Source organism: Anas acuta, chromosome 19, assembly GCF_963932015.1.
Source record: "Anas acuta chromosome 19, bAnaAcu1.1, whole genome shotgun sequence".
Classification (NCBI taxonomy): Eukaryota; Metazoa; Chordata; class Aves; order Anseriformes; family Anatidae; genus Anas; species Anas acuta.
Genome location: NC_088997.1, coordinates 11,776,240 through 11,790,981, shown reverse-complemented (window position 1 = coordinate 11,790,981; position 14,742 = coordinate 11,776,240). Strand labels below are relative to the sequence as shown.

The following is a 14,742-nucleotide window of genomic DNA, read 5'->3' as shown; positions in this document are numbered from 1 at the left end:
CTGCACATCTGCTGCCTGCAGAGCTTCCTGCCCACCTGGGGCTGATGTCACAGGAGAGCTGTCAGCCCCTGCACACAGATCACCCTCATTATATTAGTCTACTTTCCATTTCCAAGGAAAGGCAACCAGATCCCAACCACAGCCAGTCAAACATACTGACCCCTGACAAGCATCACCCACCCACAAAGCTGGTGCTGCCCCTGAGTGGGAGCTCATCCCCCTTCAACCACCGAGAACCCACCTGTGCTGGAAGTGCCATATGATAGAGATGCCCACTAACAAGAGAACAGCAAACAGCAATGAAGATATTCCAGGAAAGCCAGGACAGAGCACCACATGCATCCAACATCCAAACACTTACACTTCATCAACAAGCCTTTTCCCCAACATTCCTGAAAACTGAGAAACTCAGAAAACTGAGTTTCTCATGCATGAGTCTCAAGGGAAGCTAAATTTGATGCTGTGTCAGGCAAGAACCGTTCATGACCTTCTTCATCCATGCAGCAGAAGTAACAGCATGCTGGAGTTTAAGAAGTGTTTGGATTGTGCACTTAGCAACATGGTCTGAATTTTTGGGTAGGCCTGCGTGGTGCAAGGAGTTGGACTCTATGATCCTTCTGGGTCCCTTCCAACTCGGGATATTCTATGATTCTATGATTCTATGATTCTGTGATTGATGGGACTGGCTACATATACCGCACAGCCTGAACAGTCAGCATTCCACCTGCAGGCGACAGACATCTACAAGCTGGGGCCAGCCAATGGTAACCAGGTGGGAAGATGCAAGGTGGGAAGCCAATGGTGCAAGGTGGGAAGCCACTGGATTGTGTTGCCCCAGCCTCACACCCAATAGACTGCTCATGCAGCCAGACTCCAGAAGCAGGAGCAACAGGAGATATAGAAAAATGGTGGAGGGAGAAAGGAGAAGAGGAGACAGAAAAGGGACAGGAAAACAAGATATCCAGAAAGAATGTAAGGAGAGAGAACACTGAGAGTGACTGATAGGATGAAGGAACTCTTGGTAAAACAAAGAACTGTTGGCAAGCCACCAGAATGGCCTAAGCTCACAGTGAGTTACATCCCATGGACAGCTGAAACAAAGGGCTGTACCTGAGCTCTGCCCAGCTGGAGTATGCTTCAAAGCCTGTACATGGGCAGGACAGTGTCAATACAGCATGTCCCTGCACTCCCTGCACTGTCACTCCAACAGGCCAAACATGCATGGTGCACACATGCATCCAGATGATCCTACCAGGTGTCCTGAGCAGCCCTGACCAACACACCCCTACCCCTGCCTCCTGGGCACAGCACTGGAGACATCTTTAGATACACTTGCATTTGCTTTGCAGCTATTCTAAGCAAGACGCAGGTCAGCATTTATGGCAGACCCTCAGGCTCCGCCAATCTGATTCCTCTTCTGCTGGAAAACCTCACACAAAAGACCCTGGCAGTGTCAGCTTCAGCAAGCAGCCTCTGCTCGAGGCGCCCAGCCCAAAGCAAGGTCAGAATAGCTCCTGGTCATCTTCAAGTCATAGCTACAAATCCTGCAAAGATGTGATATACAGTCCAAGTGACTCCTGTTCTGCCTTTTCAAAATCATTTTCCTAAAATCCAGTTAATTCTCATTCAGCTGAAAGCTATCAACATATGTTGATCTGCAGCCAAATACAGCCTTAGGTGTTGAAAGACATTCCTTTCTGCTAATCAGTATACCACACCATCTCTCTTTTACTTAAGTTATTCGACTTAGTGTTTATTCGGTCAGATTGTTATTTTACATTCCCACAGGCATCCCACATGTCTATAAAATGCATTTGATTTTGAAAGAACACAGAGTTTCACAAAAAATGCACTAGAAAAAGCATTTTAAATGGCTTTTAGTCATTAAATAATAAAAACTGCTTGAAAATTCAGAGTAAATAAAAAGCACTTTCTTGCATTTGAAAGAAAAAAAAAAAAACTAAGTAACATTATGAAATGGGGTTGTTTCACATAGGGCCAGTAACAATTTACTCCTCAAATGTTGGGAAAGCAACCCACTATGCTGAACCACCAAGATGGATTTCCAAAGAGCTCATGCAGAACCAGCAGTCTCTGGGTACCTATGGAGTGCTACAAAACACCCACAAAGCATATACTGAAACCAAAGACCTTGTCCTATAACATTTTTCTATTTAAGAGAAAGATATTTCTGAAGTGCTCATCCTGTGTGGATTCCTGTGGGTCACCCCAGCCTTCCTCCAGAGCTCCCACTGGGTATACAGGGGAAGCAGAGTTCCTGCTTCTGAGTTTCCACCAACTGGGTTTCTTTCACAGTGTATGAAATAGTCCAACCAAGGTGAAAATTTCCACTGCACCAGCTGGATAAACCAAGCCCAAAAGCAATTAAAGCAAAAGCTATTCTGAATAACAAATACTAACATTTGGAAGAATGACAATACTAGCGTTCACTCTGCTATGAACTTGAAATAACTTTCATACTTATAGAAACACTGAAAATACTGTCACCATTTCTGTGAACCTGCATCTCTGGCAATATTTCTGAGATGGGGATACCCTCAGGAGCTGCACAACTCCCTGTGACCCCAAAGTACCTGTATCTTTTAGATAGACAGAGTGCTTTCTTCAAACTACTGATGTGATGTGCGGACAAACAGGGTGGTGTTAATATAATGAATTTAGAACATGAAAACATCTATTCCACAGTACAGAAACATCTCAGGAGCCAGGCTGCCCTAGTGGCCAGTTTGCTGGGGCTCATGGAGTTTGGGACAGTCATCGGCTCTTGTCCTCATGGGGCACTTCAACTTCCCAGACATATCCTGGGCATGCAATACAGCTCAGAGGAAGCAGTCTAGGAGGTTTCTGGAGAGCATGGAAGATAGCTTCCTGACGCAGCTGGTTAGTGAGCCTACCAGGGGAGGTGCCTCGCTAGACCTTCTCTTCACAGAGAAGGACTGGTGGGAGATGTGGTGGTCGGGAGCTGTCTTGGGCAGAGTGACCATGAAATGGTAGTTCTCCATTCTTGGAGAAGCCAGGAAGGGCACCAGTAAAACTGCTGTCTTAGACTTCCGGAGCGCAGACTTTGAGCTATTCAGGACACTGGTTGGCAGAGTCCCTTGGGAGGCAGTCCTGAAGGGAAGAGGATGGCTGGGCGCTCTTCAAGAAAGAAATCTTAAAGGCTCAGGAGCGGTCTGTTCCCACGTGCCCAAAGACAAGCTGGTGTGGAAGAAGACTGGCCTGGTTGAACAGAAAGTTGTGGCTAGAGCTTAGGAAAAAAAAGGAGGTTTATGATCTTCGGAAAAGAGGGCAGGCCACTCAGAGGGATTATAAGGATGTTGTAAGGATGTGTAGGGACAATATTAGAAAGCCTGAAGTTCATCTGGAGCTCAATATGGCTACTGCTGTTAAAGACAACAGAAAATGTTTTTATAAATACATAAACACAAAAAGGAGGACTAAAGAGAGTCTCCATCCTTTACTGGATGCAGGGAGGAACTTAGTGACAAAGAGATGAGGAAAACACTAAGGTGCTTAATGCCTTCTTTGCCTCAGTCTTTAGCAGCAAGACCAGTTATTCTTTGGATACACAGTCTCCTGAGCTCGTGGAAGTGAACAGGGAGCAGAATGTGGCCCTCATAATCCATGAGGAAATGGTTGGCGACCTGCTACAGCACTTGGATGTATGCAAGTCAATGGGGCTGAATGGGATCCACCCAAGGGTACTGAGAGAACTGGCGGAGGAGCTGACCAAGCCACTTTCCATCATTTATCAACAGTCCTGGCTATCAGGGGAGGTCCCAGTTGACTGGCAGCTAGAAAATGTGATGCCTATCTACAAGAAGGGCCAGAGGGTAGACCCAGGAAACTATAGGCCTGTTAGTTCGACCTCAGTGCCAGGGAAGCTCATGGAGCAGATTCTCTTGAGTGTCATTATGTGGCACTTACAGGGCAACCAGGAGATCAGGCCCAGTCAGCATGGGTTTATGAAAGGCAGGTCCTGCTTGACAAACCTGATCTCCTTCTATGACAAAGTGACGCGCTGGGTGGATGAGGGAAAGGCTGTGGATGTGGTCTACCTTGACTTCAGTAAGGCTTTTGACACCATTTCACACAGCATTCTCCTCAAGAAACTGGCTGCTCTTGGCTTGGACTGGCGTACACTTTGTTGCGTTAAAAACTGGCTGGATGGCCGGACCCAAAGAGTTGTGGTGAACAGAGTTATATCCAGCTGGAGGCCGGTCACTAGTGGTGTCCCCCAGGGCTCAGTATTAGGGCCAGTCCTCTTTAATATCTTTATCGATGATCTGGATGAGGGCATTGAGTGCACCCTCAGTAAGTTTGCAGACGACACCAGGTTAGGTGCATGTGTTGATCTCTCGATGCTAGGAAGGCTCTGCAGGAGGATCTGGATAGGCTGCACCGATGGGCTGAGGTCAACTGTATGAAGTTCAACAAGGCCAAGTGCAGGGTCCTGCACCTGGGGCACAATAACCCCAAGCAGAGCTACAGGCTGGGAGCTGTGTGGTTGGAAAGCTGCCTGGTGGAGAAGGACCTAGGAGTATTGGTTGATAGTCGGCTGAATATGAGCCAGAAGTGTGCTCAGGTGGCCAAGAAGGCCAACAGCATCCTGGCTTGTATAAGAAGCAGTGTGGCCAGCAGGACTAGGGAAGTGATTGTCCCCCTGTACTCGGCTCTGGTGAGGCCGCACCTCAAGTACTGTGTTCAGTTTTGGGCCCCTCGCTACAAGAAAGACATCAAGGTGCTCAAGCAAGTCCAGAGAAGGGTGGTGAAGCTGGTGAGGGGTCTGGAGAACAAGTCTTATGAGGAATGGCTGAGGGAGCTGGGATTGCTCACCCTGGAAAAGAACAGGCTCAGGGGCAACATTATTGCACTCTACAGGTACCTTAATGGAGACCGTAGCAAGGTAGGGATTGGTCTATTCTCCATATTCTCCAATGTGTCTGGTGATAGGATGAGGGGGAATGGGCTAGAGTTGCATCAGGGGAGGTTTAGGTTGGATATTAGGAAGAACTTTACAGAAAGGGTTGTTAGGCATTGGAATAGGCTGCCCAGGGAAGTGGTAGAGTCACCATCCCTGGAGGTCTTTAAAAGATGTTTAGATGTAGAGCTTAGCGATATGGTTTAGTGGAGGACTTGTTAGGTCATAGGTTGGACTCGGTGATCTTGGAGGTCTCTTCCAACCTAGATGATTCTGTAATTGAGCCAGCACCAAGGATAGACTCATGCTCCTGTGGAAGAGGCCAGCACCCTCATCTGCCCCAGGACCACAGCTGGAGGACCAGCCCTGTCAGATCTTCTGGTACACATCCTCACAGGTCTTCCCTGCCTTCATAGGTTCAACATAGCCCAGACAATTTAAGTAGTCAAACAGCAGATGGGTACCCCAGCCCACATCAATGGACGGGAAGTGGAAGTTGTTCCTATGAAGGCTCCAGGTCCAATGGGGCTCTTTTGGCTGGCAATGGCAACAGCAAAACCAGAATGAAAGTCCATAATCTTAATGCCTAGATACCACTGCTACTCCTACTTTACAACATGCTGACAAGGGTAATCTAGCTTCTCATTTTTTCTTTTACTCAGTGATTTGCTCACAGCAAAGTCTGTATGAACCAGTAAAGCCGTTGTTGCAGAAATACCTACACAAGAATCACACTTAATGTACCAGACATCTAAATCAGATCTCCAGTTCAACCTGTCCCAACTCCCACACACAAAAGCACTTTTCAGAAGCAGGGAAGCTTCTTTGGGCTTCATTCTAGACAGATCAGAGCATGCTGCTGAATGTATGGCACGAAAAGAGTTTTAAAATGACAATTTTAACACCTTGGTAGGCTTAGCAATTGCAAATTTTTTCTCACAGACTGATGATTTAAAATTAATTTCAATCTGGTTCCTACTGGTTTTCTTGGCTCCAGATAGCGTAAGCAAGTGAAGGTGTGCCTGGCCACATGCCAGGCCCTGCACGCAACCCCTTCCCACTTTCCTGCACTAGGGAGGTGCAGAGATGGTTCCACTGTGCTGTGCTGAGCCCAGGCAGTAATCTGCAGCACCAGCAGCACTGAGGGCAGGCAGGATCTCAGACACTAGGAGAGAGCTGGGATCAGGGCCAGGTTCCAGGGAGCACAGACATGCTGCCAAGTGCCCAAGAAGGAGCTGAGAAAGCCAAAGCTCAGCTGGAACAGTGTGAGTGTTGTGCAGGACAGCAAGATGGTCTGCCAAAAGTACCAGTGAGCCTGAAGGAGCCCCATTGACTAGGGAAATGGCCAAGGCAAAGGTTACATTTTTCTCTTTTGCTTCAGTCCTCTTGGCCTCCTAGAGTCCTCTGCCAGAGACATGAAGAACTACCCACAGAGCAGGATGTAGGCTATGGGAGAGCTTACACCAGCTGGAGATACACAGGTCCATGGGACCTGGCCCATGTCACTGTAAAGGGCCTCTCCATCATCTTCAAAAGACAGCAGTGACCATGGGTGATTCCAGAGGATTGGCAAAAGGTAAACATTAGACCAAACTTTTGGTAAGAGAATCTGGGAAACCCAAGGCTGCTCGGCCTCCCCTGAGTCCTCCTGGAAGGACAAGAAGGTAATTGGAAACAACCAGTGTAGATTTACCAGGGGCAAATCATGCTGTACTCACCTGTTTGGCTTTTCCAATGAAATGCCTGGCTGTGCAGATGAGAGGAGAATAAAGAATGGTATATATCATGAGTTTAACGCCTTTAGCACAGACTCCCATGGTATACTTATAGCCATTTTGATAAGAGATGGGCTGGATAAGGTAGATGGAAAATTGGACTGCTAGACTTAGATGGTTGTGAACAGCAATACAAAGTCCAACAAGTGGCCAGTTCCTAATGACAATCCCTCCATGTGTGATGCTGGGGACTGTATGTTAAAAAGATTCATCACCAAGCTGGCATGACAGAGTTGAGTGCATTTTCAGCACATTTGCAGAATACATCAAATTGGGAATTTGGAAGGCAGGGCTGGCATTCAGGGGGACCTCTAAAGTCTGGAGAAAGAGGCTGACAGGAATCCCATGAAGTTCAAAGGTGTGTTGGGTCTGTCTGAGCTGGAGTCACCTTTTCCCTGCAGCAGCCTGCACAGTGCTGTACTCTGCACTTGTAGCTGGAACAGCACTGATATCACTCCAGTGTTGTGTCTATTGCTGCATAGTGCTGGCACAGCATCAGGACTCCTTCCAAGCCCCCAGGAGCCAGCAGGCTGGGGGTGGGCAAGTGATGGGGAGGGGACATTGCCAGGGCAGCTGACCTAAACCAACCAAAGGGATATTCCATAACACCTGATGTCACACTCAGCAATAAAAGGGGGGGCTCTCATGGGGGAGGGGGCCACTACGCGTTTGAGGCCCTGCTTCCCAGGATGTGGCCGAACACCGCTCGCTGATGGGAAGTAGAGAATAATTTTTTCTCTCTCTGTGCTTCCGCGCGGACTGATTGTTTCTTTTGTTTCTGTTTTTCCTCCCATTCCCTTTCCCTTTAATTAAACCTTTCTCATCTCAAACCTCGAGTTCTCTGTGTTGTATTTTCTCCCCCTTCCTCTTTGAGGAGAGGGGGAGTGAGAGAGTGGTTGTGGTGGAGCTCGGCTGCCCACCTGAGTAAAACCACCACAAAAAGGAAATGCAGGGTCCTGCACTGGGGACAGGAATGCACGCTGCAAGATGGGCTAGGGGCCAGGTGACCAGGTGACCAGAAAGTAGCTTTACAAAAGCCCCTGAAGTCCTGGTGGAGAGAAGGCCACACCCGGGAGTCAGCAGTCAGCAGTGAGCAGGAGGACAGCCAGCAGAACAAGGACAGGGATTACTCCTTCCACCTGCCAATTGTGAGACCACACCTAAAGTGCTGTGTTCTGAAGGGGGCTTCCCTAGAGAAGTCACATGGGAGTGAACACAGTTGAGGCCACTGAGATGGTCTAGGCTGGAGCACAGGCTGAGAGAAGCAAATAAGGACAGGCTGAGAGAATCATGTTAGGTCAGCTAGAGGTGACAAAGCTCAGGGGAATCTTAGAAACCCCCTGGGAAGAGAGAAGATGGAACCAGACTCTTCTTGGAGGTGCACAGTGGCAGGACAAGAGGTGATGGACCAAGCTGGAATATGGGAAATTGCAAAATTTCCTATATGAAATTTAACTGGAAATCATCGCAAGAGTGGTCAAACACTGGACGAGGGCCTAGAGGACCCATGGACCTGATGTCCATGACATCTCCATCCTTAGAGATACCAAGAATGCAGCCTGACAATGCAACCTGATATGGCTGGCATGGTTCTGGAGCAGGGACTAAGATCTCCTGACTTCCCCTCTCACTGATACACTGTGATCCCATGATAAGGAACAAATCCAGATGGTAGATTTCTAGCTGGGCCACTGGCTTGTTGCTGGATGGCTGCGTCCAAAGAGGACACCTGCACTTGCTCACAGACAGTGCCAGCTGCAATATCTCCATTACACTCCCTGTGGCAGTGAATATGTCCCATAGCACCAAAAGTCTGAAATCGCACAGCAGTGCACCAAATAACAGGGCAACACCATCAAGGTCCATGGACATTTTCACACTAATTGTATATCCAAGCCAGAAAATTACAAATACAAATGATTAGCAGGGAGCTGCTGGAGCTGCCCTGTAGGGAAAGTGGGATCAGCATCATCCCAAACTCTACAATGAACTGGAATGCAGATAACTCTCAACTCAGAGCCAAGTCACTGCTTTACCATAAGCTCACCCCACACTGTTTCCCTGTTGAAGGCTCATGGCCCTGCACCAACCACACAGACACCCCATGCATGCCCTGAACACAGCCTATCACAACTCAGTTTGCCCAGCCATCACAGCATGACTAACCCAAGGTGAATGGCTCAAGTATGGCTGAGCACTGGCTGAAAACACTGCAAGGTCACATCACCAACAAGGCAAGGATGGGCAAGACTGCTTAAGATACAGAGGCTCAGCACCAGAGTGCAGCAGCTAACCTAGTGAAGCTCATCAAGACTGCACAGAACAGTAAGTTGATTTATTAAATAAAATGTGTTTCACTCACACTCACTCCTGGATTCACTTATTTTCTCATGCTCCGAGTTCACAAGGCCAAAAACACACATGGCCAGCAGTGTTTGTATGTGACACATCTTACGAGTTCTCCTCACGTGTCCTGGGATCTTTGTTACTGGTGGCCACAGACTGGCTTGGGATGTACCTTCTGTGCTCTTCAAGAGCTGACAGCAACACTGATCTTACACCCTTTCACCCTTACCTGCCTTGGGTCTTGAGGCAGCACAGCTGATACATAATTATGGAAGTATTAAAATTGTCCAGGGCCTTTAGAGGTCCTTCTCATCTGTTCTGGAGTAAGATGCCCAATGGTTTGCTACCTACCCTAAGCTTTCTTAGAAGCTGTATGTATCTGTGCTGGCATCTTGATAACCTTCTGGGTTAGGTGCCATCAACCCATGTCAATTTCTTCTTCAACCATTCCATCTTCTGCTTCCACCTGTACACACTTCCATTCAAATTATCTAAATCTTTCTATTACCTGTCTCTACAGGTAGCCACGTGCAATGCTGCATGCATGCCCCCCCCCCCTTTTTTCTTCTTTTTTTTTTTTTTCTTTTTTTTTTATTAAACTATCTTTACCTTGAACCACAAGTTTTCTCAATTGCCTTTCCAATTCTCTTCCCCCACCATTCCACTGGGGTGAAGTGAGTGAGCAGCTGTTTGATGCTCAGCTGACAGCTGGGGTTAAGCCACAACACCATGCTTGAGAGAGCCCTTGCAGACACACTTCCCCACTGTGCCCATGGCTTGGGGCACAACAGGCATGCGGGGCTTGGGGCTAGGAGGCCAACACTGAACACACCTAATGCCTCTCTAAAAGGGCTTGATGCCTCCTGCCACAAGAGCATCCAGGGCTTCTCATCAGCCAGAGCACGAAGGCAGCTGCCCACAGGGAAGAGGAACATATGCTGATGGAGGCAGGGCTGCTAGAGGGGGACCCTCCCCACAGGCTAATGGGAATCATTGCCCTTGCAGGCCTGAGGAGCAACTGAAGTCAAAAGCATCCAGAACTGCACACACCACCCCTTGTCACAATGTTGGCTAGGCTGAATAAAAGTAGCCCAGTGCTGCCAACATCTATTTGGCATGAACTCTCTGAGATCTGGTATGGGAGTCTCGGCCTTCAAGGGCCCAGTGCCTCCCCTTAACTAGAAATGGAGAAATCCACCCCACAACAGCAGGACCTGCAGGAACAACCCAGAAAAAGAGGCTTAGCTCTTTTAGATTAGCGAGAACATCACCAAAATATTTCTTCTCATGTCACCATTGAAAGCTTTCACATGTTTATCAGGAAGAAATGAGGTTAGGGATGATTTACTGGCAGGCACATGTTTGTTTTTTTCTTCTCGAAGTATTAGGGTTCTATTTGCTTGTCCATTTCTAGTTAAGATTTGTGCAGCAGGGAGCTGCTCCACAGAGGACAATATGTAAATGACAGGAGAAATGCTCATTAAATGATTCATGTAATCAAGTCTCTAACTTTCCTTCTGGGAGATGGAGGATCCAAAGTAATAAAAGATCATGTTCTTTTAAAATCACTTCCCCACACAAATTAGCCCACATTTTCAGCCCATTACTGAGTAGTATGGTCAAGTTACACCATCTGTAAATGAAATACTTTTTTTGCTTTGTACACTTTTTCTGGAGAAAAATCTTGTCTTTGTCTAGTGTCATTTCATCAAGTTAAACTAGTTCAACTTTTAGAACTCAAGACGTAGCCAACAATGTATAGACTTAATGTACAGACCTGAAGTTAACAATGTGCTAGGAGGTACAGTGCCAGGAACCACCTACCCTTCTGTGCATGCCACAGACAGAGTATAGCAGCTCTAAGGCTGGCAGATGTGCTGGAGCCAAAATGCCAACACATACCTATGGCTGATCCAGATAAATCTGCACCACTGCCTGATCCAACAAAGCCACTGGAGCCATGGCTTTGGTCTCTCCTGCCTCTATCCCAACGTATCCTGCAATAATGGGACATCCAAGACAGTGCACAACTGCATAACTTTAACTTCCACACAAAATCTGTAAAAGCATGTCCCATTTTCTAACGGTACATGTTATTTAGGAACCAAAGCTCTGGCTTCAAAAGCAGTTGGAGACCAACAATAACCCTGTCTTATGAGACCTCAGTTCATCAGTGGTCAAATGCTTCTGTGTTAACTTGAGACCTGTGAGAATGCCACAGGATGTCCAAGTGGGGTGTGATGCTTGCTCATCTCCCCTGCCTCCAGTTCACCACTATGTCCCTTCCCTCAGCACTTCTCAGGTGCTTTGCACAGCTCTCCCTAGTTGTGTCTGCCTACTGTTTCCTGGAGGAAACTTTCTTTTGACAATTTCTGCCAAGTTGTTGGCCTTGCCATGAGCAACCCTGTTGATTGTGCTCTCTGTTGCTGTTTTTGAAGTCTAGGACTCGAACCCACTGCAGACATCACAGAGATGTTTGTGAACTGTCCTCACAGGCCAGGACCTAAGCAGTGCTCAGCAGAACCACCTGCAGTGGCTGTAATCAGCTGTTTGTGAGAGAAAAGCCACAAGGCACTCCAATATATCTTTGATTAAACATTTCATAGAATCACAGAATGGTTTGGGTTGGAAGGGACCTTAAAGATCATCTAATTCCAACTCCCCTACCATGGGCAGGGACACCTCCCACCAGACCAGGTTGCTCAAAGCCCAGTACAACCTATCCTTGAACACTTCCAGGGATGCCGCATCCCCAGGTTCTCTGGGCAACCTGTGCCAGTGCTTCACCACCCCCACAGTGAAGAATTTCTTCCTAAAGTATAATCAAAATCTACCATCTCTTAGTTTAAAGCCATTACACTTTCCCCTATCACTTACACTCCCTGATAGTCCCTCCGCAGCTTTTGTATAGGCCTCCTTTAGGTACCAGAAGGCTGCTTTACAGCAAGGTCTCCCAAGCTACTTTTAGGCTATTTCTTGACTTTGAGGGGAGTAGAAGGGGAAATATTCAAAATTATAGAATAATTTAGCCTTAAACAGACTTTAGGAGGTCATGCAGCCTAACCTGCAGCTCAGAGAAGGATCAGTGACTCCCAGTTTCTAGTGCATGTTGGACTTACAGAGCCCCGTGTCCCTCAACCCCCATCTCTTGTAAAGCCAACATTACCCATCTCCCTTGGCTGCAGACAAGAATCAAAAGAAGCATGACCCCCTGTCAAAACTGAGCATAAAACAGCCTCAGGACCTACTTGGGTGGAGGAAAGGGAGGTGCACCCCTTCATGCCTCAGTCTCATTAACAAAACTCAATTCAGCATGCTAATCTCATGTAACATGTTCATTTCTTATGGAACAATTTTGTGTCACTCCCCTGGAAAAGCTTTGGCAATAAACCAAGTCTCTACCTCTGTATCTGTGGATAACCCTGTTAAGAAGCCCACTGAAAGAAGGTGCACGTTATTGGTGGTTTCACTGGAACAAGAGGGAGAATTGCATCAGCCCTTCAAGTCTACCATTTCACAGGCTGCAAGGCTACACAGAGGTGGAGCAGTAACCACAGCCCCGGCAGGGAAGAACATTCCCAACAGGCTGCAGGCTTGCACTCTGGCAGATAACCAATCTTTTTAGATTGCCCCGGTGACACCAGGGCAGAAACTCACCTGAGTTTTCCTTATCCTCAGATCAGCAGATGACCTGTTCAGTCCTTCTTCTTGTTCAATGCTCTGCTCAATACCTGATTAGGGAAGAAAGACATGGATTATTTTAGACTGTTTAGAGAAGAAAAAGAGGTTCTATGGCAAACTGATTTTAAAAGATGGAAGCCTGTGAACTGGGAAGCATTTGGCACTGAGCAATCCCCAGTTTCTGACTCCAGCCTGTTGGTTTAGCTGGGCAGCACAGTGTCATTTCATTAATGCAATGCACACATTCCCCTTCTGACCCACTCCCTCCATTTTCAGCAATTATCCATTCAGGCAGGAGGAATCAATGACTGTCTCCATAGGAGTGGCGGGGGCTTAGGCAGGGCGCAGGACTGTGCCCAGGCACCTGGGCACCTGGTCACAGGAGCTCTGACCAACATGAGTCCTCTTCACCACCAGCTCCTGCAGCTTCACCTGCACGTGGTCAGGCATGCCAGGCAGTGTCCCTCCCCAGCTTTTGTATAGGCCTCCTTTAGGTACCAGAAGGCTGCTTTACAGCAAGGTCTCCCAAGCTACTTCTAGGCTATTTCTTGACTTTGAGGGGAGCAGAAGGGGAATTATTCAGAATTATAGAATACTTCAGCCTTAAATGGACTTCAGGAGGTCATGCAGCCCAACCTGAAGCTCAGAGAAGGCATGCCAGGAAGTGTTTGTGAAGACTCAGAAGGTGAGGGCACTCATCTCTCTGGAAGGCACTATCCTTTACGTGCATTACAGCTATGCCTGGCCACAGGACCGACTCAGCGCTGTGAAGAGCATTAGTCACTCCCAGGCTGGTAAGCAAGGTTTTCAGCAAAACTATTGTGATGCTCAGCTCTGATCTCTGTACTTTCTGATATTCAAACAAAAGGGAACACAGTGATCTTCTCCCCCTGCTATGCAGGATGAGGAAATACAGAGTTAAAATGTCTCTGCAAAATACCAAAGCTCAAGACTTCTCCAGGGGCACTATAAACAGCAGGTCAGCCCTGCACAGGAGAGACCACAATGCCCAGGCTGGAGAGAGGGCCTCGTCTTGCTGAACATTCGCCTTCAGCAAAGCAGAGATTTGTCCTTTTAATTATGCCATAGTACAACTAACTGAGATTAATTTTTCACTTGCCCTAAGACTACAAATAACAGCACATAGGAGCGCTGCACAACTCAGTGCCCCACTGGGGCCCAGGCAGGGAGAGGGCATGGTGTTGCACAGTAGGTCTGCCACAGAGGAAGAGAGTGCAAATCCCCTCAGTCAGCTCAGAACATGCTAATTCAATAGCTCCTATGTTACGATCTTTACAGGGAGTTTAAAAGCCTGGAAGAAATCTCCCACCAGCAGGCTGGCACAGCATACAGAGCTACACACCTCCCGGTAGATCAGTGTGAGCTGGTGGCACTCCCTAGGTTAGGCTGAAATGCCCCATTCCTGATGTAGACATCTCCACAGCTCTCCAAGCCCGACCCTGGCACCTTCCATGCTGCAGCACAACCCCCGAGCCCAGCACAGGACAGGTCCCTCCTGCAGCAGGGGCTCCCCAGGGCCAGCCAGTGCATCAGGGACACCACCAGCAATGTGGGCATTTCTGTGCTTGCCATGTGCTGGTCAGTGCAGGTGGCTCCACAGCACCACTCTGCAGACAGCAGCAGCACCGAAGCTTCTAAGGAAGAGTGGGTCTAGGGAACATATCGTGGTGCTTGCAGAGGGAGTCATACAGCACAGTGTGCTCTAGGGAAGTGCTAGAGAATATCATCACAAATTCTGCATTTCCTCCTATTCTCTTCTGGAACAAGCATCTGTATCTGGGGATATCTCGAAAGGTTCCATCCCACACAACCAGACAGCCGTGGCACTTCTTACATGCATACCCCTGCCTGGGAGAGTGACTGGATGCTGCCTGCACAGCACATTTCATCAGCAATTGGTCTTCCACAGCATTTGTCATAAATCATTCCCTGTTCCCAAGGAACAGTATTGGCAAACATTGTACATTTATAATAATT

General features: G+C 47.8%; 1 protein-coding gene across 2 annotated transcripts in view; it reads right to left on the bottom strand.

Annotated features, from left to right (window-relative positions):
- STX1A (syntaxin 1A) overlaps positions 1 to 14,742 on the bottom strand; it is a 112,627-nt gene that overhangs the window by 25,545 nt on the left and 72,340 nt on the right. For both annotated transcript variants that reach the window (XM_068655926.1, XM_068655925.1), the window contains exon 5: positions 12,721 to 12,794. In XM_068655926.1, coding sequence (XP_068512027.1) covers positions 12,721 to 12,794 — 74 coding nt within the window. The remainder of the gene's footprint in view (positions 1 to 12,720; positions 12,795 to 14,742) is intronic.